At 50.7% G+C, this 24248-nt stretch overlaps 1 protein-coding gene across 1 annotated transcript; it reads left to right on the top strand.

Annotated features, from left to right (window-relative positions):
- Window positions 1-6021: 6021 nt before the first annotated feature.
- On the top strand, window positions 6022-24205 carry LOC123490714 (epidermal growth factor receptor kinase substrate 8-like; the record flags this gene model as incomplete). Its single annotated transcript, XM_045220599.1, has 6 exons — window positions 6022-6290; window positions 16458-16525; window positions 16805-16897; window positions 18211-18279; window positions 23792-23941; window positions 24123-24205. Coding segments are annotated over exons 2-6 (425 nt in total), but the record flags the coding sequence as incomplete, so codon positions are not given.
- Between the last annotated feature and the right edge of the window lie 43 nt (window positions 24206-24248).

The raw sequence follows: 24248 nt of genomic DNA, 5'->3' as shown, positions 1-24248 counted from the left end.
AGTCTGTAGTCCTTAGCTCCACTCCCCCAATAACCCTACTACTAGTAGTCTGTAGTCCTTAGCTCCACTCTCTATAACCCACTACTAGTAGTCTGTAGTCCTTAGCTCCACTCCCCCAATAACCCCTACTACTAGTAGTCTGTAGTCCTTAGCTCCACTCCCCCAATAACCCCTACTACTAGTAGTCTGTAGTCCTTAGCTCCACTCCCCCAATAAACCCTACTACTAGTAGTCGTCAGTCCTTGTAGCTCCACTCCCCAATAACCCCTACTACTAGTAGTCTGTAGTCCTTAGCTCCACTCCCCAATAACCCCTACTACTAGTAGTCTGTAGTCCTTAGCTCCACTCCCCAATAACACCCTACTACTAGTAGTCTGTAGTCCTTGGCTCCACTCCCCAATAACCCTACTACTAGTAGTCTGTAGTCCTTAGCTCCACTCCCCAATAACCCCTACTACTAGTAGTCTGTAGTCCTTAGCTCCACTCCCCCAATAACCCCTACTACTAGTAGTCTGTAGTCCTTAGCTCCACTCCCCCAATAACCCCTACTACTAGTAGTCTGTAGTCCTTAGCTCCACTCCCCAATAACCCCCTACTACTAGTAGTCTGTAGTCCTTAGCTCCACTCCCCAATAACCCCTACTACTAGTAGTCTGTAGTCCTTAGCTCCACTCCCCAAACCCCTACTACTAGTGGTCTGTAGTCCTTAGCTCCACTCTAATAACCCCTACTACTAGTAGTCTGTAGTCCTTAGCTCCACTCCCCAATAACCCTACTACTAGTAGTCTGTAGTCCTTAGCTCCACTCCCCTATAACCCCTACTACTAGTAGTCTGTAGTCCTTGGCTCCACTCTCCAACCCCTACTACTAGTAGTCTGTAGTCCTTAGCTCCACTCCCAAATAACCCCTACTACTAGTAGTCTGTAGTCCTTAGCTCCACTCCCCAATAACCCTACTACTAGTAGTCTGTAGTCCTTAGCTCCACTCCCCAATAACCCCTACTACTAGTAGTCTGTAGTCCTTAGCTCCACTCCCCAATAACCCCTACTACTAGTAGTCTGTAGTCCTTAGCTCCACTCCCCAATAACCCTACTACTAGTAGTCTGTAGTCCTTAGCTCCACTCCCCAATAACCCTACTACCTAGTAGTCTGTAGTCCTAGCTCCACTCCCCAATAACCCCCTACTACTAGTAGTCTGAGTCCTTAGCTCCACTCCCAATAACCCCTACTGCTAGTAGTCTGTAGTCCTTAGCTCACTCCCCAATAACCCCTACTACTAGTAGTCTGTGGTCCTTAGCTCCACTCCAATAACCCCTACTACTAGTAGTCTGTAGTCCTTAGCTCCACTCCCCCAATAACCCCTACTACTATGGGTAGTCTGTAGTCCTTAGCTCCACTCCCCAATAACCCCTACTACTAGTAGTCTGTAGTCCTGCTCCACTCCCCAATAACCCTACTACTAGTAGTCTGTAGTCCTTAGCTCCACTCCCCCAATAACCCCTACTACTAGTAGTCTGTAGTCCTTAGCTCCACTCCCAATAACCCCTACTACTAGTAGTCTGTAGTCCTTAGCTCCACTCGCCAATAACCCCCTACTACTAGTAGTCTGTAGTCCTTAGCTCCACTCCCCAATAACCCCTACTACTAGTAGTCTGCCAGTAGTCCTTAGCTCCACTCCCCAATCAACCCCTACTACTAGTAGTCTGTAGTCCTTAGCTCCACTCCCCAATAACCCCTACTACTAGTAGTCTGTAGTCCTTAGCTCCACTCCCCAATAACCCTACTACTAGTAGTCTGTAGTCCTTAGCTCCACTCCCCAATAACTCCCTACTACTAGTAGTCTGTAGTCCTTAGCTCCACTCCCCAATAACCCTACTACTAGTAGTCTGTAGTCCTTAGCTCCACTCCCCCAATAACCCCTACTACTAGTAGTCTGTAGTCCTTAGCTCCACTCCCCAATAACACCTACTACTAGTAGTCTGTAGTCCTTAGCTCCACTCCCCAATAACCCCTACTACTAGTAGTCTGTAGTCCTTAGCTCCACTCCCCAATAACCCCTACTACTAGTAGTCTGTAGTCCTTAGCTCCACTCCCCAATAACACCTACTACTAGTAGTCTGTAGTCCTTAGCTCCACTCCCCAATAACACCTACTACTAGTAGTCTGTAGTCCTTAGCTCCACTCCCCAATAACCCCCTACTACTAGTAGTCTGTAGTCCTTAGCTCCACTCCCCAATAACCCCTACTACTAGTAGTCTGTAGTCCTTAGCTCCACTCCCCAATAACCCCTACTGCTAGTAGTCTGTAGTCCTTAGCTCCACTCCCCTAATAACCCCTACTACTAGTAGTCTGTAGTCCTTGGCTCCACTCCCCAATAACCCCTACTTACTAGTAGTCTGTAGTCCTTAGCTCCACTCCCCAATAACCCCTACTACTAGTAGTCTGTAGTCCTTAGCTCCACTCCTCAATAACCCCTACTACTAGTAGTCTGTTAGTCCTTAGCTCCACTCCCCAATAACCCCTACTACTAGTAGTCTGTAGTCCTTAGCTCCACTCCCCAATAACCCCTACTACTAGTAGTCTGTGTGTCCCATTAGCTCCACTCCCCAACAACCTCTACTAGTAGTCTGTAGTCCTTAGCTCCACTCCCCAATAACCCCTACTACTAGTAGTCTGTAGTCCTTAGCTCCACTCCCCAATAACCCCTACTACTAGTAGTCTGTAGTCCTTAGCTCCACTCCCCAATAACCCCTTTACTACTAGTAGTCTGTAGTCCTTAGCTCCACTCCCCAATAACCCCTACTACTAGTAGTCTGTAGTCCTTAGCTCCACTCCCCAATAACCCCTACTACTAGTAGTCTGTAGTCCTTAGCTCCACTCCCCAATAACCCTACTACTAGTAGTCTGTAGTCCTTAGCTCCACTCCCCAATAACCCCTACTACTAGTAGTCTGTAGTCCTTAGCTCCACTCCCCAATAACCCTACTGCTAGTAGTCTGTAGTCCTTAGCTCCACTCTCAGCAACCCTACTACTAGTAGTCTGTAGTCCTTAGCTCCACTCCCCAATAACCCCTACTACTAGTAGTCTGTAGTCCTTAGCTCCACTCCCCCAATAACCCCTACTACTAGTAGTCTGTAGTCCTTAGCTCCACTCCCCAATAACCCCCCTACTACTAGTAGTCTGTAGTCCTTAGCTCCACTCCCCAATAACCCCTACTACTAGTAGTCTGTAGTCCTTAGCTCCACTCCCCAATAACCCCTACTACTAGTAGTCTGTAGTCCTTAGCTCCACTCCCCAATAACCCTACTACTAGTAGTCTGTAGTCCTTAGCTCCACTCCCCAATAACCCCTACTACTAGTAGTCTGTAGTCCTTAGCTCCACTCCCCAATAACCCCATACTACTAGTAGTCTGTAGTCCTTAGCTCCACTCCCCAATAACCCCTACTACTAGTAGTCTGTAGTCCTTAGCTCCACTCTCAATAACCCCTACTACTAGTAGTCTGTAGTCCTTAGCTCCACTCCCCAATAACTCCTACTACTAGTAGTCTGTAGTCCTTAGCTCCACTCCCCAATAACCCCTACTACTAGTAGTCTGTAGTCCTTAGCTCCACTCCCCAATAACCCCTACTACTAGTAGTCTGTAGTCCTTAGCTCCACTCCCCCAATAACCCCTACTACTAGTAGTCTGTAGTCCTTAGCTCCACTCCCCCAATAACCCCTACTACTAGTAGTCTGTAGTCCCTTAGCTCCACTCCCCAATAACCCCTAGCTACTAGTAGTCTGTAGTCCTTAGCTCCACTCCCCAATAACCCCTACTACTGGTAGTCTGTGGTCCTTAGCTCCACTCCCCAATAACCCCTACTACTAGTAGTCTGTAGTCCTTAGCTCCACTCCCCCAATAACCCCTACTACTAGTAGTCTGTAGTCCTTAGCTCCACTCCCCAATAACCCCTACTACTAGTAGTCTGTAGTCCTTAGCTCCACTCCCCAATAACCCCTACTACTAGTAGTCTGTAGTCCTTAGCTCCACTCCCCCAATAACCCCTACTACTAGTAGTCTGTAGTCCTTAGCTCCACTCCACAAAACCCCTACTACTAGTAGTCTGTAGTCCTTAGCTCCACTCCCCAATAACCCCTACTACTAGTAGTCTGTAGTCCTTAGCTCCACTCCCCAATAACCCCTACTACTGGTAGTCGTAGTCCTTAGCTCCACTCCCCAATAACCCTACTACTAGTAGTCTGTGGTCCTTAGCTCCACTCAATAACCCCCTACTACTAGTAGTCTGTAGTCCTTAGCCCACTCCCCAATAACCCCCTACACTAGTAGTCTGTAGTCCCCTTAGCTCCACTCCCCAATAACCCCTACTACTAGTAGTCTGTAGTCCTTAGCTCCACTCCCCAATAACCCCTACTACTAGTAGTCTGTAGTCCTTAGCTCCACTCCCCAATAACCCCTACTACTAGTAGTCTGTAGTCCTTAGCGCCACTCCTAATAACCCCTACTACTAGTAGTCTGTAGTCCTTAGCTCCACTCCCCAATAACCCCTACTACTAGTAGTCTGTAGTCCTTAGCTCCACTCCCCAATAACCCCTACTACTAGTAGTCTGTAGTCCTTAGCTCCACTCCCCAATAACCCCCTACTACTAGTAGTCTGTAGTCCTTAGCTCCACTCCCCAATAACCCCTACTACTAGTAGTCTGTAGTCCTTAGCTCCACTCCTAATAACCCCCTACTACTAGTAGTCTGTAGTCCTTAGCTCCACTCCCCCAATAACCCCCTACTACTAGTAGTCTGTAGTCCTTAGCTCCACTCCCCAATAACCCCTACTACTAGTAGTCTGTAGTCCTTAGCTCCACTCCCCAATAACCCCTACTACTAGTAGTCTGTAGTCCTTAGCTCCACTCCCCAATAACCCCTACTACTAGTAGTCTGTAGTCCTTAGCTCCACTCCCCAATAACCCCCTACTACTAGTAGTCTGTAGTCCTTAGCTCCACTCCCCAATAACCCCCTACTACTAGTAGTCTGTAGTCCTTAGCTCCACTCCCCAATAACCCCTACTACTAGTAGTCTGTAGTCCTTAGCTCCACTCCCCAGTAACCAACCTACTACTAGTAGTCTGTAGTCCTTAGCTCCACTCCCCAATAACCCCTACTACTAGTAGTCTGTAGTCCTTAGCTCCACTCCCCAATAACCCTACTACTAGTAGTCTGTAGTCCCTTAGCTCCACTCCCGCAATAACCCTACTACTAGTAGTCTGTAGTCCTTAGCTCCACTCCCCAATAACCCCTACTACTAGTAGTCTGTGATCCTTAGCTCCACTCCCCAATAACCCCTACTACTAGTAGTCTGTAGTCCTTAGCTCCACTCCCCAATAACCCCTACTACTAGTAGTCTGTAGTCCTTAGCTCCACTCCCCAATAACCCCTACTACTAGTAGTCTGTAGTCCTTAGCTCCACTCCCCAATAACCCCTACTACTAGTAGTCTGTAGTCCTTAGCTCCACTCCCCAATAACCCCTACTACTAGTAGTCTGTAGTCCTTAGCTCCACTCCCCAATAACCCTACTACTAGTAGTCTGTAGTCCTTAGCTCCACTCCCAATAACCCCTACTACTAGTAGTCTGTAGTCCTTAGCTCCACTCCCCAATACCCCTACTACCAGTAGTCTGTAGTCCTTAGCTCCACTCCCCAATAACCCCTACTACTAGTAGTCTGTAGTCCTTAGCTCCACTCCCCACTACACTATATTCCTTACTCCCTCCCACTACTAGTAGTCTGTAGTCCTTAGCTCCACTCCCCAATAACCCCTACTACTAGTAGTCTGTAGTCCTTAGCTCCACTCCCCAATAACCCCTACTACTAGTAGTCTGTAGTCCTTAGCTCCACTCCCCAATAACCCCTACTACTAGTAGTCTGTAGTCCTTAGCTATATCTTCATATGCATTAAAATCTCTCTATGTCATGTGACATGCTCATAACCACATAAAGCACATGAATCCAATATACAGTACATACACATATCCTGATTGGGTGACATACACATATCCTGATTGGGTGACATACACATATCCTGATTGGGTGACATACACATATCCTGATTGGGTGACATACACATATCCTGATTGGGTGACATACACATATCCTGATTGGGTGACATACACATATCCTGATTGGGTGACAGACACATATCCTGATTGTCAGTAACACAGCACTTTGCATTGTGTAACCCTAGGTTACTTTAAACTCCCGTCGGACAAATGGAATCACAAATTCCTTACTCAAGGATTCAGTAAGTTTTGTTGAATCAGCATGTTGTCTCCTTATGTAACTCCACTTATCCTTGAGATCCCCCCATCTTATTCAACCCTCACCTTGATACCAGCCCACTGTCATCCACTCCCTCACCCTGATACCAGCCCACTGTCATCCACACCCTCACCCTGAATACCAGCCCACTGTCATCCACACCCTCACCCTGATACCAGCCCACTGTCATCCACACCCTCACCCTGATACCAGCCCACTGTCATCCCCTACCCTCACCCTGATACCAGCCCACTGTCATCCACACCCTCACCCTGATACCAGCCCACTGTCATCCACTCCCTCACCATGATACCAGCCCACTGTCATCCACACCCTCACCCTGATACCAGCCCACTGTCATCCACACCCTCACCCTGATACCAGCCCACTGTCATCCACTCCCTCACCCTGATACCAGCCCACTGTCATCCACACCCTCACCCTGATACCAGCCCACTGTCATCCACACCCTCACCCTGATACCAGCCCACTGTCATCCCCTACCCTCACCATGATACCAGCCCACTGTCATCCACACCCTCACCCTGATACCAGCCCACTGTCATCCACTCCCTCACCCTGATACCAGCCCACTGTCATCCCCTACCCTCACCCTGATACCAGCCCACTGTCATCCTCACCCTGATACCAGCCCACTGTCATCCACACCCTCACCCTGATACCAGCCCACTGTCATCCACACCCTCACCCTGATACCAGCCCACTGTCATCCACTCCCTCACCCTGATACCAGCCCACTGTCATCCTCACCCTGATACCAGCCACTGTCATCCACCCTCACCCTGATACCAGCCTACTGTCATCCACACCTCACCCTGATACCAGCCACTGTCATCCACACCCTCACCCTGATACCAGCCCACTGTCATCCACACCTCACCCTGATACCAGCCCACTGTCATCCACTCCCTCACCCTGATACCAGCCCACTGTCATCCACACCCTCACCCTGATACCAGCCCACTGTCATCCACTCCCTCACCCTGATACCAGCCCACTGTCATCCACACCCTCACCCTGATACCAGCCCACTGTCATCCACACCCTCACCCTCATACCAGCCCACTGTCATCCACACCTCACCCCTGATACCAGCCCACTGTCATCCACACCCTCACCCTGATACCAGCCACTGTCATCCACACACTCACCCTGATACCAGCCCACTGTCATCCACACCTCACCTGATACCAGTCCCACTGTCATCCACACCTCACCCTGATACCAGCCTACTGTCATCCACCCACACTCACCCTGATACCAGCCTACTGTCATCCACACCTTCACCCTGATACCAGCCCACTGTCATCCACACCCTCACCCTGATACCAGCCCACTGTCATCCACACCCTCACCCTGATACCAGCCCACTGTCATCCACACCCTCACCCTGATACCAGCCCACTGTCATCCACACCTTCACCCTGATACCAGCCCACTGTCATCCACACCCACACCCTCACCCTGATACCAGCCCACTGTCATCCACACCCTCACCCTGATACCAGCCCACTGTCATCACACCTCACCTTGATACCAGCCTACTGTCATCCACTCCCTCACCCTGATACTCAGCTTCACTGTCATCCACTCACCTGATACCAGCCTACTGTCATCCACTACCCTCACCCTGATACCAGCCCACTGTCATCCACACCCTCACCCTGATACCAGCCCACTGTCATCCACTACCTCACCATGATACCAGCCCACTGTCATCCACACCCTCACCCATGATACCAGCCCACTGTCATCCACACCCTCACCCTGATACCAGCCCACTGTCATCCACACCCTCACCCTGATACCAGCCCACTGTCATCCACACCCTCACCCTGATACCAGCCCACTGTCATCCACACCTCACCCTGATACCAGCCCACTGTCATCCACACCCTCACCCTGATACCAGCCCACTGTCATCCACTCCCTCACCCTGATACCAGCCCACTGTCATCCACACCCTCACCCTGATACCAGCCCACTGTCATCCACACCCTCACCCTGATACCAGCCACTGTCATCCACACCCTCACCCTGATACCAGCCACTGTCATCACACCTCACCCTGATACCAGCCCACTGTCATCCACACCCTCACCCTGATACCAGCTCACTGTCATCCACACCCTCACCCTGATACCAGCCCACTGTCATCCACACCCTCACCCTGATACCAGCCCCACTGTCATCCACACCCTCACCCTGATACCAGCCCACAGTCATCCACACTCACCCTGATACCAGCCCACTGTCATCCACTCACCCTGATACCAGCCTACTGTCATCCACACCCTCACCCTGATAACCAGCCCACTGTCATCCACACCCTCACCCTGATACCAGCCCACTGTCATCCACACCCTCACCCTGATACCAGCCCTACTGTCATCCACACCTACCCTGATACCAGCCCACTGTCATCCACACCCTCACCCTGATACCAGCCCACTGTCATCCACACCTTGATACCAGCCCACTGTCATCCACACCCTCACCCTGATACCAGCCCACTGTCATCCACACCTTCACCCTGATACCAGCCCACTGTCATCCACACCTTGATACCAGCCCACTGTCATCCACACCCTCACCCTGATACCAGCCCACTGTCATCCACACCCTCACCCTGATACCAGCCCACTGTCATCCACACCCTCACCCTGATACCAGCCCACTGTCATCCACACTCACCCTGATACCAGCCCACTGTCATCCACCTCACCCTGATACCAGCCCACTGTCATCCACACCTTCACCCTGATACCAGCCCACTGTCATCCACACCTCCCTGATACCAGCCCACTGTCATCCACACCCTCACCCTGATACCAGCTACTGTCATCCACACCTCACCCTGATACCAGCCCTACTGTCATCCACCCTCACCCTGATACCAGCCCACTGTCATCCACACCCTCACCCTGATACCAGCTCACTGTCATCCACTCCCTCACCCTGATACCAGCCCACTGTCATCCACACCCTCACCCTGATACCAGCCCACTGTCATCCACACCCTCACCCTGATACCAGCCTCACTGTCATCCACACCCTCACTCCTGATACCAGCTTCCACTGTCATCCACACCCTCACCCTGATACCAGCCCACTGTCATCCACACCTCACCCTGATACCAGCCCACTGTCATCCACACCCTCACCCTGATACCAGCCCACTGTCATCCACACCCTCACCCTGATACCAGCCCACTGTCATCCACCCCTCACCCTGATACCAGCCCACTGTCATCCACACCCTTCACCCTGATACGACCCACTGTCATCCACACCCTCACCCTGATACCAGCCCACTGTCATCCACACCCTCACCCTGATACACAGCCCACTGTCATCCACACCCTCACCCTGATACCAGCCCACTGTCATCCACACCCTCACCCTGATACTCAGCCCATCTGTCATCCACACCCTCACCCTGATACCAGCCCACTGTCATCCACACCCTCACCCTGATACCAGCTCACTGTCATCCACCCCTCACCCTGATACCAGCCCACTGTCATCCACACCCTCACCCTGATACCAGCCCACTGTCATCACACCCTCACCCTGATACCAGCCCACTGTCATCCACCCTCACCCTGATACCAGCCCACTGTCATCCACCCCTCACCCTGATACCAGCCCACTGTCATCCACCTCACCCTGATACCAGCCCACTGTCATCCACACCCTCACCCTGATACCAGCCCACTGTCATCCACACCTCTCACCCTGATACCAGCCCACTGTCATCCACACCCTCACCCTGATACCAGCCCACTGTCATCCACACCCTCACCCTGATACCAGCCCACTGTCATCCACACTCACCCTGATACCAGCCCACTGTCATCCACACCTCACCCTGATACCAGTCCACTGTCATCCACACCCTCACCTCTGATACCAGCCCACTGTCATCCACACCCTCACCCTGATACCAGCCCACTGTCATCCACACCTCACCCTGATACCAGCCCACTGTCATCCACACCTCGCCCTGATACCAGCCACTGTCATCCACACACCTCACCCTGATACCAGCCCACTGTCATCCACCCCTCACCCTGATACCAACCCACTGTCATCCACCACACCTCACCCTGATACCAGCCCACTGTCATCCACACTTCACCCTGATACCAGCCCTACTGTCATCCACACCCTCACCCTGATACCAGCCCACTGTCATCCACACCCTCACCCCTGATACCAGCCCACTGTCATCCACACCCCCTCACCCTGATACCAGCCCACTGTCATCCACACCTTCACCCTGATACCAGCCCACTGTCATCCACACCCCTCACCCTGATACCAGCCCACTGTCATCCACACTCACCCTGATACCAGCCCACTGTCATCCACACCTCACCCTGATACCAGCCCACTGTCATCCACTCCCTCACCCTGATACCAGCCCACTGTCATCCACTACCCTGATACCAGCCCACTGTCATCCACTCCCTCACCCTGATACCAGCCCACTGTCATCCCTACCCTCACCATGATGCCAGCCCACTGTCATCCACTACCCTCACCCTGATACCAGCCCACTGTCATCCACACCCTCACCCTGATACCAGCCCACTGTCATCCACCCTCACCCTGATACCAGCCCACTGTCATCCACCCTCACCCTGATACCAGCCCACTGTCATCCACCCTCACCCTGATACCAGCCCACTGTCATCCACACCCTCACCTGATACCAGCCCACTGTCATCCACACCCTCACCCTGATACCAGCCCACTGTCATCCACTCCCTCACCCTGATACCAGCCCACTGTCATCCACAACCTCACCCTGATACCAGCCCACTGTCATCCACACCCTCACCCTGATACCAGCCCACTGTCATCCACACCTCACCCTGAATACCAGCCCCACTGTCATCCACACCCTCACCCTGATACCAGCCCACTGTCATCCACACCCTCACCCTGATACTAGCCCACTGTCATCCACACCCTCACCCTGATACCAGCCCACTGTCATCCACCCTCACCCTGATACCTGCCCACTGTCATCTCACACCCTCACCCTGATACCAGCCCACTGTCATCCACACCCTCACCCTGATACCAGCCCACTGTCATCCACACCCTCACCCTGATACCAGCCCACTGTCATCCACTCCCTCACCCTGATACCAGCCCACTGTCATCCACACCCTGATACCAGCCCACTGTCATCCACTCCCTCACCCTGATACCAGCCCACTGTCATCCACACCCTCACCCTGATACCAGCCCACTGTCATCCCCTACCCTCACCATGATACCAGCCCACTGTCATCCCCTACCCTCACCATGATACCAGCCCACTGTCATCCACACCCTCACCCTGATACCAGCCCACTGTCATCCACACCCTCACCATGATACCAGCCCACTGTCATCCACACCCTCACCCTGATACCAGCCCACTGTCATCCACACCCTCACCCTGAATACCAGCCCACTGTCATCACACCCTCACCCTGATACCAGCCACTGTCATCCACACCCTCACCCTGATACCAGCCCACTGTCATCCACACCCTCACCCTGATACCAGCCCACTGTCATCCACCCTCACCCTGATACCAGCCCACTGTCATCCACACCCTCACCCTGATACCAGCCCACTGTCATCCACACCCTCACCCTGATACCAGCCCACTGTCATCCACACTCCACCCTGATACCAGCCCACTGTCATCCACCCTCACCCTGATACCAGCCCACTGTCATCCACTCCTCACCCTGATACCAGCCCACTGTCATCCACACCCTCACCCTGATACCAGCCCACTGTCATCCACCCTCACCCTGATACCAGCCCACTGTCATCCACACCCTCACCCTGATACCAGCCCACTGTCATCACACCCTGATACCAGCCACTGTCATCCACACCCTCACCCTGATACCAGCCCACTGTCATCCACACCTTGATACCAGCCCACTGTCATCCACACCCTCACCCTGATACCAGCCCACTGTCATCCACACCTTCACCCTGATACCAGCCCACTGTCATCCACACCCTCACCCTGATACCAGCCCACTGTCATCCACACCCTCACCCTGATACCAGCCCACTGTCATCCACACCCTCACCCTGATACCAGCCCACTGTCATCCACACTCACCCTGATACCAGCTCACTGTCATCCACACCTCACCCTGATACCAGCCCACTGTCATCCACACCTCACCCTGATACCAGCCCACTGTCATCCCACCTTCACCCTGATACCAGCCCATGTCATCCACACCCTGATACCAGCCCACTGTCATCCACACCCTCACCCTGATACCAGCCCACTGTCATCCACCCTCACCTTGATACCAGCCCACTGTCATCCACACCCTCACCCTGATACCAGCCCACTGTCATCCACACCCTCACCCTGATACCAGCCCACTGTCATCACACCCTCACCCTGATACCAGCCCACTGTCATCCACACCCTCACCCTGATACCAGCCCACTGTCATCCACACCCCCTCACCCTGATACCAGCCCACTGTCATCCACACCTCACCCTGATACCAGCCCACTGTCATCCACACCTCACCCTGATACCAGCCCACTGTCATCCACACCCTCACCCTGATACCAGCCCACTGTCATCCACCCTCACCCCTGATACCAGCCCACTGTCATCCACACCCTCACCCTGATACCAGCCCACTGTCATCCACACCCTCACCCTGATACCAGCCCACTGTCATCCACACCCTCACCCTGATACCAGCCACTGTCATCCACACCCTCACCCTGATGCCAGCCCACTGTCATCCACCCTCACCCTGATACCAGCCCACTGTCATCCACACCCTCACCCTCTGATACCAGCCCACTGTCATCCACACCCTCACCCTGATACCAGCCCACTGTCATCCACACCCTCACCCCTGATACCAGCCCACTGTCATCCACACCCTCACCCTGATACCAGCCCACTGTCATCCACACCCTCACCCTGATACCAGCCCACTGTCATCCACACCCTCACCCTGATACCAGCCCACTGTCATCCACACCTCACCCTGATACCAGCCCACTGTCATCCACCCTCACCCCGATCACCAGCCCACTGTCATCCACCCTCACCCTGATACCAGCCCACTGTCATCCACACCCTCCTGATACCAGCCCACTGTCATCCACTACCCTCACCCTGATACCAGCCCACTGTCATCCACACCTCACCCTGATACCAGCCCACTGTCATCCACACCTTTCATCACCCCTGATACCAGCTCTACTGTCATCCACACCTCACCCTGATACCAGCCCACTGTCATCCACACTCACCCTGATACCAGCCCACTGTCATCCACACTCTCACCCTGATACCAGCCTACTGTCATCCACACCTCACCCTGATACCAGCCCACTGTCATCCACACCCTCACCTGATACCAGCTACTGTCGTCCCACACTCTCACCCTGATACCAGCCCACTGTCATCCACACCTCACCCTGATACCAGCCTACTGTCATCCACCTCACCCTGCTGATACCAGCCCACTGTCATCCCCTACCCTCACCATGATACCAGCCCACTGTCATCCACACCTCACCTTGATACCAGCCCACTGTCATCCACACCTCACCCTGATACCAGCCCACTGTCATCCACACCCTTCACCCTGAATACCAGCCCACTGTCATCCCCTACCCTCACTATGATACCAGCCCACTGTCATCCACACCCTCACCTTGATTTCAGCCCACTGTCATCCACACCTTCACCCCTGATACCAGCCCACTGTCATCCACACTCACCCTGATACCAGCCTCACTGTCATCCACACCCTCACCCTGATACCAGCCCACTGTCATCCACACCCTCACCCTGATACCAGCCCACTGTCATCCACACCCTCACCCTGATACCAGCCCACTGTCATCCACACCTTCACCCTGATACCAGCCCACTGTCATCCACACCCTCACCCTGATACCAGCCCACTGTCATCCCCTACCCTCACCATGATACCAGCCCACTGTCATCCACACCCTCACCCTGATACCAGCCCACTGTCATCCACACCCTCACCCTGATACCTGCCCACTGTCATCCACACCCTCACCCTGAATAACAGCCCACTGTCATCCACACCCTCACCCTGATACCAGCCCACTGTCATCCACACCCTCACCCTGATACCAGCCCCCACCCCCCCCCCCACCCTCAGCCTCACCACCCCTACTCCCAGACCCATCTCCTCCCAGTACAGTGTGTAGCATGACATCATCTGTAATTATTGTGTTCAGCAGCTCAGTGTTTAAGGTGACTGACATGTCTGACAACAACATTAGCTACAGATGATGATGATTCCTAACATGTACCATACTTCATGGTACTGTAGTTATCCCTGATGATGATTCCTAGCATGTACCATACTTCATGGTACTGTAGTTACCCCTGATGATGATTCCTAACATGTACCATACTTCATGGTACTGTAGTTATCCCTGATGGTGATTCCTAACATGTACCATACTTCATGGTACTGTAGTTATCCCTGATGGTGATTCCTAACATGTACCATACTTCATGGTACTGTAGTTATCCCTGATGATGATTCTAACATGTACCATACTTCATGGTACTGTAGTTATCCCCTGATGATGATTCCTAACATGTACCATACTTCATGGTACTGTAGTTATCCCTGATGATGATTCCTAACATGTACCATACTTCATGGTACTGTAGTTATCCCTGATGGTGATTCCTAACATGTACCATACTTCATGGTACTGTAGTTATCCCTGATGGTGATTCCTAACATGTACCATACTTCATGGTACTGTAGTTATCCCTGATGATGATTCCTAACATGTACCATACTTCATGGTACTGTAGTTATCCCCTGATGATGATTCCTAACATGTACCATACTTCATGGTACTGTAGTTATCCCTGATGATGATTCCTAACATGTACCATACTTCATGGTACTGTAGTTATCCCTGATGATGATTCCTAACATGTACCATACTTCATGGTACTGTAGTTATCCCTGACGATGATTCCTAACATGTACCATACTTCATGGTACTGTAGTTATCCCCTGATGATGATTCCTAACATGTACCATACTTCATGGTACTGTAGTTATCCCTGATGATGATTCCTAACATGTACCATACTTCATGGTACTGTAGTTATCCCTGATGATGATTCCTAACATGTACCATACTTCATGGTACTGTAGTTATCCCTGATGGTGATTCCTAACATGTACCATACTTCATGGTACTGTAGTTATCCCTGATGATGATTCCTAACATGTACCATACTTCATGGTACTGTAGTTATCCCTGATGATGATTCCTAACATGTACCATACTTCATGGTACTGTAGTTATCCCTGATGATGATTCCTAACATGTACCATACTTCATGGTACTGTAGTTATCCCCTGATGGTGATTCCTAACATGTACCATACTTTATGGTACTGTAGTTATCCCCTGATGATGATTCCTAACATGTACCATACTTCATGGTACTGTAGTTATCCCTGATGGTGATTCCTAACATGTACCATACTTCATGGTACTGTAGTTATCCCCTGATGATGATTCCTAACATGTACCATACTTCATGGTACTGTAGTTATCCCTGATGATGATTCCTAACATGTACCATACTTCATGGTACTGTAGTTATCCCTGATGATGATTCCTAACATGTACCATACTTAATGGTACTGTAGTTATCCCTGATGGACTCTGGTCCTGATTCTATTGTTGAGCTTTACAATCAGTTGCTGAAGTTCAATACAAATATTTATTATTATTTTATTGCTTTGATAATACCATTTATCACTAATCAGATTGATGTTATCCAACTGGTTCTATTGCATCAGGTAAATAGTTGGCCTACAGGTAGATGTTGTCATCCAACTGGCTGCATCATTGTTACTGTACCGAGACAGATAGAGATTCTACTTTGACCTTTGTCCCCTTTGGAGTGTTTGTGTTTGTGTGAAACTCCCGACAACGTCCCCAGGAAACCATGTAAACCTAGCCAGGCATGCTATGATATGACTGGAGTTCTGTCTAGATGTTATACTGGTTGTTTTGCTGCTGACTGTGTCCTGTCGTTCTCCAGAACAACGGAAGAACTACACCAAAAACAGCATCAACAGCATGACCAACACTTCACAGTACCATGTGGAGGTAAGATTACTACTGTACAGACACAGTGTGTTAGTGGTAAGGGAGAGATTATTACTAACCTATGTCCCAAACCCTCTCCTCTTCTCTCTCCTGTCCCCTCCATGTCCCAAACCCTCTCCTCTCTCTCCTGTCCCCCCTGTGTCCCAAACCCTCTCCTCTCTCTCCTGTCCCCTCTGTGTCCCAAACCCTCTCCTCTCTCTCCTGTCCCCCCTGTGTCCCAAACCCTCTCCTCTCTCTCCTGTCCCCTCCATGTCCCAAACCCTCTCCTCTCTCCCTCAGCACCTGACCACGTTTGTTCTGGACAGGAAGGAAGCCATGATCACCATTGAGGATGGAATCAGGAAGCTCCGCCTGCTGGATGCCAAGGGAAAGGTGAGGCACAGGACACATTATTATCATTATTATTATTATTATTATTATTATTATTATTATTAGTAGTGTAGTAGTAGTAGCAGTAGTAGTGGTGGTAGTAGTAGTAGTAGTAGTGGTGGTGTGTTTTGTGGTAGTGGTAGTAGTGGTAGTGGTAGTAGTGATGGTGGTAGTAGTAGTAGTGGTAGTATTGGTAGTAGTGTGGTTGGTAGTAGTGAGCAGTAGTAGTAATAGTGGTAGCAGCATGAACGGTGCTGCTTTACAGATAGAATGTATTGATATTGTGTTGATATTAGGTATGGACCCAGGACATGCTGCTTTACAGATAGAATGTATTGATATTGTGTTGATATTAGGTATGGACCCAGGACATGCTGCTTTACAGATAGAATGTATTGATATTGTGTTGATATTAGGTATGGACCCAGGACATGCTGCTTTACAGATAGAATGTATTGATATTGTGTTGATATTAGGTATGGACCCAGGACATGCTGCTTTACAGATAGAATGTATTGATATTGTGTTGATATTAGGTATGGACCCAGGACATGCTGCTTTACAGATAGAATGTATTGATATTGTGTTGATATTAGGTATGGACCCAGGACATGCTGCTTTACAGATAGAATATATTGATATTGTGTTGATATTAGGTATGGACCCAGGACATGCTGCTTTACAGATAGAATGTATTGATATTGTGTTGATATTAGGTATGGACCCAGGACATGCTGCTTTACAGATAGAATGTATTGATATTGTGTTGATATTAGGTGTGGACCCAGGACATGCTGCTTTACAGATAGAATGTATTGATATTGTGTTGATATTAGGTATGGACCCAGGACATGCTGCTTTACAGATAGAATGTATTGATATTGTGTTGATATTAGGTATGGACCCAGGACATGCTGCTTTACAGATAGAATGTATTGATATTGTGTTGATATTAGGTATGGACCCAGGACATGCTGCTTTACAGATAGAATGTATTGATATTGTGTTGATATTAGGTATGGACCCAGGACATGCTGCTTTACAGATAGAATGTATTGATATTGTGTTGATATTAGGTATGGACCCAGGACATGCTGCTTTACAGATAGAATGTATTGATATTGTGTTGATATTAGGTATGGACCCAGGACATGCTGCTTTACAGATAGAATGTATTGATATTGTGTTGATATTAGGTATGGACCCAGGACATGCTGCTTTACAGATAGAATGTATTGATATTGTGTTGATATTAGGTGTGGACCCAGGACATGCTGCTTTACAGATAGAATGTATTGATATTGTGTTGATATTAGGTATGGACCCAGGACATGCTGCTACAAGTGGAGGAGAAGACAGTCAGCCTCATCGACCCAGAGACCAAGGTGGGTGAGCAGGAGTAGCATGGCATCTCAAGGACCCAGCTCTGGCACACTGGACAGGGGTAGCATGGCATCTCAAGGACCCAGCTCTGGCACACTGGACAGGGGTAGGAGTAGCATGGCATCTCAAGGACCCAGCTCTGACACACTGGACAGGGGTAGGAGTAGCATGGCATCTCAAGGACCCAGCTCTGACACACTGGACAGGGGTAGGAGTAGCATGGCATCTCAAGGACCCAGCTCTGGCACACTGGACAGGGGCAGGAGTAGCATGGCATCTCAAGGACCCAGCTCTGGCACACTGGACAGGGGTAGCATGGCATCTCAAGGACCCAGCTCTGGCACACTGGACAGGGGTAGCATGGCATCTCAAGGACCCAGCTCTGGCACACTGGACAGGGGTAGCAGGCCATCTCAAGGACCCAGCTCTGGCACACTGGACAGGGGTAGCATGGCATCTCAAGGACCCAGCTCTGACACACTGGACAGGGGTAGGAGTAGCATGGCATCTCAAGGACCCAGCTCTGACACACTGGACAGGGGTAGGAGTAGCATGGCATCTCAAGGACCCAGCTCTGACACACTGGACAGGGGTAGGAGTAGCATGGCATCTCAAGGACCCAGCTCTGGCACACTGGACAGGGGTAGGAGTAGCATGGCATCTCAAGGACCCAGCTCTGGCACACTGGACAGGGGTAGGAGTAGCATGGCATCTCAAGGACCCAGCTCTGGCACACTGGACAGGAGTAGCATGCCATCTCAAGGACCCAGCTCTGGCACACTGGACAGGGGTAGCAGGCCATCTCAAGGACCCAGCTCTGACACACTGGACAGGGGTAGGGGTAGCATGGCATCTCAAGGACCCAGCTCTGGCACACTGGACAGGGGCAGGAGTAGCATGGCATCTCAAGGACCCAGCTCTGACACACTGGATAGGGGTAGGAGTAGCATGGCATCTCAAGGACCCAGCTCTGGCACACTGGACAGGGGCAGGAGTAGCATGGCATCTCAAGGACCCAGCTCTGACACACTGGACAGGGGTAGGAGTAGCATGGCATCTCAAGGACCCAGCTCTGACACACTGGACAGGGGTAGCATGGCATCTCAAGGACCCAGCTCTGGCACACTGGACAGGGGTAGCATGCCATCTCAAGGACCCAGCTCTGACACACTGGACAGGGGTAGGAGTAGCATGGCATCTCAAGGACCCAGCTCTGACACACTGGACAGGGTAGGAGTAGCATGGCATCTCAAGGACCCAGCTCTGGCACACTGTACAGGGGTACGAGTAGCATGGCATCTCAAGGACCCAGCTCTGGCACACTGGACAGGGGTAGCATGCCATCTCAAGGACCCAGCTCTGACACACTGGACAGGGGTAGGAGTAGCATGGCATCTCATGGACCCAGCTCTGGCACACTGGACAGGGGTAGGAGTAGCATGGCATCTCAAGGACCCAGCTCTGACACACTGGACAGGGGTAGCATGGCATCTCAAGGACCCAGCTCTGACACACTGGACAGGGGTAGCATGTCATCTCAAGGACCCAGCTCTGGCACACTGGGCAGGGGTAGCATGGCATCTCAAGGACCCAGCTCTGACACACTGGACAGGGGTAGGAGTAGCATGGCATCTCAAGGACCCAGCTCTGACACACTGGACAGGGGTAGGAGTAGCATGGCATCTCAAGGACCCAGCTCTGACACACTGGACAGGGGTAGCATGGCATCTCAAGGACCCAGCTCTGGCACACTGGACAGGGGTAGGAGTAGCATGGCATCTCAAGGACCCAGCTCTGGCACACTGGACAGGGGTAGGAGTAGCATGGCATCTCAAGGACCCAGCTCTGGCACACTGGACAGGGGTAGCATGGCATCTCAAGGACCCAGCTCTGACACACTGGACAGGGGTAGGAGTAGCATGGCATCTCAAGGACCCAGCTCTGGCACACTGGACAGGGGTAGGAGTAGCATGGCATCTCAAGGACCCAGCTCTGACACACTGGACAGGGGGTAGGAGTAGCATGGCATCTCAAGGACCCAGCTCTGGCACACTGGACAGGGGCAGGAGTAGCATGGCATCTCAAGGACCCAGCTCTGGCACACTGGACAGGGGTAGGAGTAGCATGGCATCTCAAGGAACCAGCTCTGGCACACTGGACAGGAGTAGCATGCCATCTCAAGGACCCAGCTCTGGCACACTGGACAGGGGTAGAATGGGACCTAGTGGATAGACCAGGGATATCAGATCATGGAATTACTGAACGTCATGTGGCTAGTGGCTCTCTAAAAGCCTATTTATGCTTGATCCGAAAATGTGGTCTGAGGTGCTGTATGGAAGGTGTGGTGCCACTGCAGAGTCTGTATCACTGTAATGCTGAACAGCCACTGCAGAGTCTGTATCACTGTAATGCTGAACAGCCACTGCAGAGTCTGTATCACTGTAATGCTGAACAGCCACTGCAGAGTCTGTATCACTGTAATGCTGAACAGCCACTGCAGAGTCTGTATCACTGTAATGCTGAACAGCCACTGCAGAGGCTGTATCACTGTAATGCTGAACAGCCACTGCAGAGTCTGTATCACTGTAATGCTGAACAGCCTCTGCAGAGTCTGTATCACTGTAATGCTGAACAGCCACTGCAGAGGCTGTATCACTGTAATGCTGAACAGCCACTGCAGAGTCTGTATCACTGTAATGCTGAACAGCCACTGCAGAGTCTGTATCACTGTAATGCTGAACAGCCACTGCAGAGTCTGTATCACTGTAATGCTGAACAGCCACTGCAGAGTCTGTATCACTGTAATGCTGAACAGCCACTGCAGAGTCTGTATCACTGTAATGCTGAACAGCCACTGCAGAGTCTGTATCACTGTAATGCTGAACAGCCACTGCAGAGGCTGTATCACTGTAATGCTGAACAGCCACTGCAGAGTCTGTATCACTGTAATGCTGAACAGCCTCTGCAGAGGCTGTATCACTGTAATGCTGAACAGCCACTGCAGAGTCTGTATCACTGTAATGCTGAACAGCCTCTGCAGAGTCTGTATCACTGTAATGCTGAACAGCCTCTGCAGAGTCTGTATCACTGTAATGCTGAACAGCCACTGCAGAGTCTGTATCACTGTAATGCTGAACAGCCACTGCAGAGTCTGTATCACTGTAATGCTGAACAGCCTCTGCAGAGTCTGTATCACTGTAATGCTGAACAGCCACTGCAGAGTCTGTATCACTGTAATGCTGAACAGCCACTGCAGAGGCTGTATCACTGTAATGCTGAACAGCCACTGCAGAGTCTGTATCACTGTAATGCTGAACAGCCACTGCAGAGTCTGTATCACTGTAATGCTGAACAGCCTCTGCAGAGTCTGTATCACTGTAATGCTGAACAGCCTCTGCAGAGTCTGTATCACTGTAATGCTGAACAGCCACTGCAGAGTCTGTATCACTGTAATGCTGAACAGCCACTGCAGAGGCTGTATCACTGTAATGCTGAACAGCCACTGCAGAGTCAGTATCACTGTAATGCTGAACAGCCACTGCAGAGTCTGTATCACTGTAATGCTGAACAGCCTCTGCAGAGTCTGTATCACTGTAATGCTGAACAGCCTCTGCAGAGTCTGTATCACTGTAATGCTGAACAGCCACTGCAGAGGCTGTATCACTGTAATGCTGAACAGCCACTGCAGAGGCTGTATCACTGTAATGCTGAACAGCCACTGCAGAGGCTGTATCACTGTAATGCTGAACAGCCACTGCAGAGTCAGTATCACTGTAATGCTGAACAGCCACTGCAGAGGCTGTATCACTGTAATGCTGAACAGCCACTGCAGAGGCTGTATCACTGTAATGCTGAACAGCCACTGCAGAGTCTGTATCACTGTAATGCTGAACAGCCACTGCAGAGTCTGTATCACTGTAATGCTGAACAGCCACTGCAGAGTCTGTATCACTGTAATGCTGAACAGCCACTGCAGAGGCTGTATCACTGTAATGCTGAACAGCCACTGCAGAGGCTGTATCACTGTAATGCTGAACAGCCACTGCAGAGGCTGTATCACTGTAATGCTGAACAGCCATTGCAGAGTCTGTGTCAAATCAAATCAAATGTTATTTGCCACATGCGCCGAATACAACAGGGTGTAGACCTTACAGTGAAATGCTTACTTACAAGCCCTTAACCAACAATGCAGTTTTAAGAAAATATAGTTAAGAAAATATTTACTAAATTACTAAAGCAAAAAATACATTCAAAAGTAACACAATAAAATAACATTACCGAGGCTATATACAGGGGGTACCGGTACCAAGTCAATGTGCGGTGGTACAGGTTAGTATCACTAATGCAGACAGTGGATGACCATGCAGAGCCTTTAAGAAGGAAAGTTTTGATCAGTGTTTTAAGCATTTGATTGTGTGCAGGGATTTAGTATTTGACACATTTGATTAGATGAGAATTAAGTGAGAACCAAAGGGCTGTCGGGTCCCATAGTTACACTGTTCTGTTTAAAGTGACAACCTGTATTTAACTTTCCTCTGGGAACTTTTTACACCACAAGTTCACAGTGACTCCATAACTTCCTTAATGATCTGAATATTCAGAGGCTGGCCTCAGGACAGTTTTTAAGCTGGTTCCATTAACTGACCTGTTTGTTAGGGCTGGCCTCAGGACTGTTTTTAAGCTGGTTCCATTAACTGACCTGTTTGTTAGGGCTGGCCTCAGGACAGTTTTTAAGCTGGTTCCGTTAACTGACCTGTTTGTTAGGGCTGGCCTCAGGACAGTTTTTAAGCTGGTTCCGTTAACTGACCTGTTTGTTAGGGCTGGCCTCAGGACAGTTTTTAAGCTGGTTCCGTTAACTGACCTGTTTGTTAGGGCTGGCCTCAGGACAGTTTTTAAGCTGGTTCCGTTAACTGACCTGTTTGTTAGGGCTGGCCTCAGGACAGTTTTTAAGCTGGTTCCGTTAACTGACCTGTTTGTTGGGCTGGCCTCAGGACAGTTTTTAAGCTGGTTCCGTTAACTGACCTGTTTGTTAGGGCTGGCCTCAGGACAGTTTTTAAGCTGGTTCCGTTAACTGACCTGTTTGTTAGGGCTGGCCTCAGGACAGTTTTTAAGCTGGTTCCGTTAACTGACCTGTTTGTTAGGGCTGGCCTCAGGACAGTTTTTAAGCTGGTTCCGTTAACTGACCTGTTTGTTAGGGCTGGCCTCAGGACAGTTTTTAAGCTGGTTCCGTTAACTGACCTGTTTGTTAGGGTCTGGCCTCAGGACAGTTTTTTAAGCTGGTTCCGTTAACTGACCTGTTTGTTAGGGCTGGCCTCAGGACAGTTTTTAAGCTGGTTAACTGACCTGTTTGTTAGGGCTGGCCTCAGGACAGTTTTTAAGCTGGTTCCATTAACTGACCTGTTTGTTAGGGCTGGCCTCAGGACAGTTTTTAAGCTGGTTAACTGACCTGTTTGTTAGGGCTGGCCTCAGGACAGTTGTTAAGCTGGTTAACTGACCTGCTGGTTATTGTTTCAGAATGAGTTGGAGAACTTCCCCATGGGGACCATCATGCACTGCCAGGCAGTGATGTCATCCTGCAGCTACGACTCCATCTTGGCTCTGGTGTGTAAGGAGCCGGGCCAGGGCAAACCAGACCTGCACCTGTTCCAGTGTGACAACATCAAGGTACACACACAGTCTGTCTGTCTGTCTGTCTGTCTGTCTGTCTGTCTGTCTGTCTGTCTGTCTGTCTGTCTGTCTCCTCCAGGCCAGCCTGATCCAGGTTGATATAGAGGGTTAGGGTTAGTGATGTGTTCTCTCCCTGTCTGTCTGTCTGTCTGTCTGTCTGTCTGTCTGTCTCCTCCAGGCCAACCTGATCCAAGCTGATATAGAGAGTGCCATGATCGATCACAAGGGAGGCAAGGTGAAGAAGAGACCAGAAACACTACGGTAAAACACCTTTAACCCACCTGTCATCTCTGACTAGAATGGG

This window comes from Coregonus clupeaformis, unplaced genomic scaffold (assembly GCF_020615455.1).
Source record: "Coregonus clupeaformis isolate EN_2021a unplaced genomic scaffold, ASM2061545v1 scaf4500, whole genome shotgun sequence".
In the NCBI taxonomy this organism is placed as follows: Eukaryota; Metazoa; Chordata; class Actinopteri; order Salmoniformes; family Salmonidae; genus Coregonus; species Coregonus clupeaformis.
Note: the sequence above shows the minus strand (reverse complement) of the source record. Positions and strands in the feature narration are given on the sequence as shown.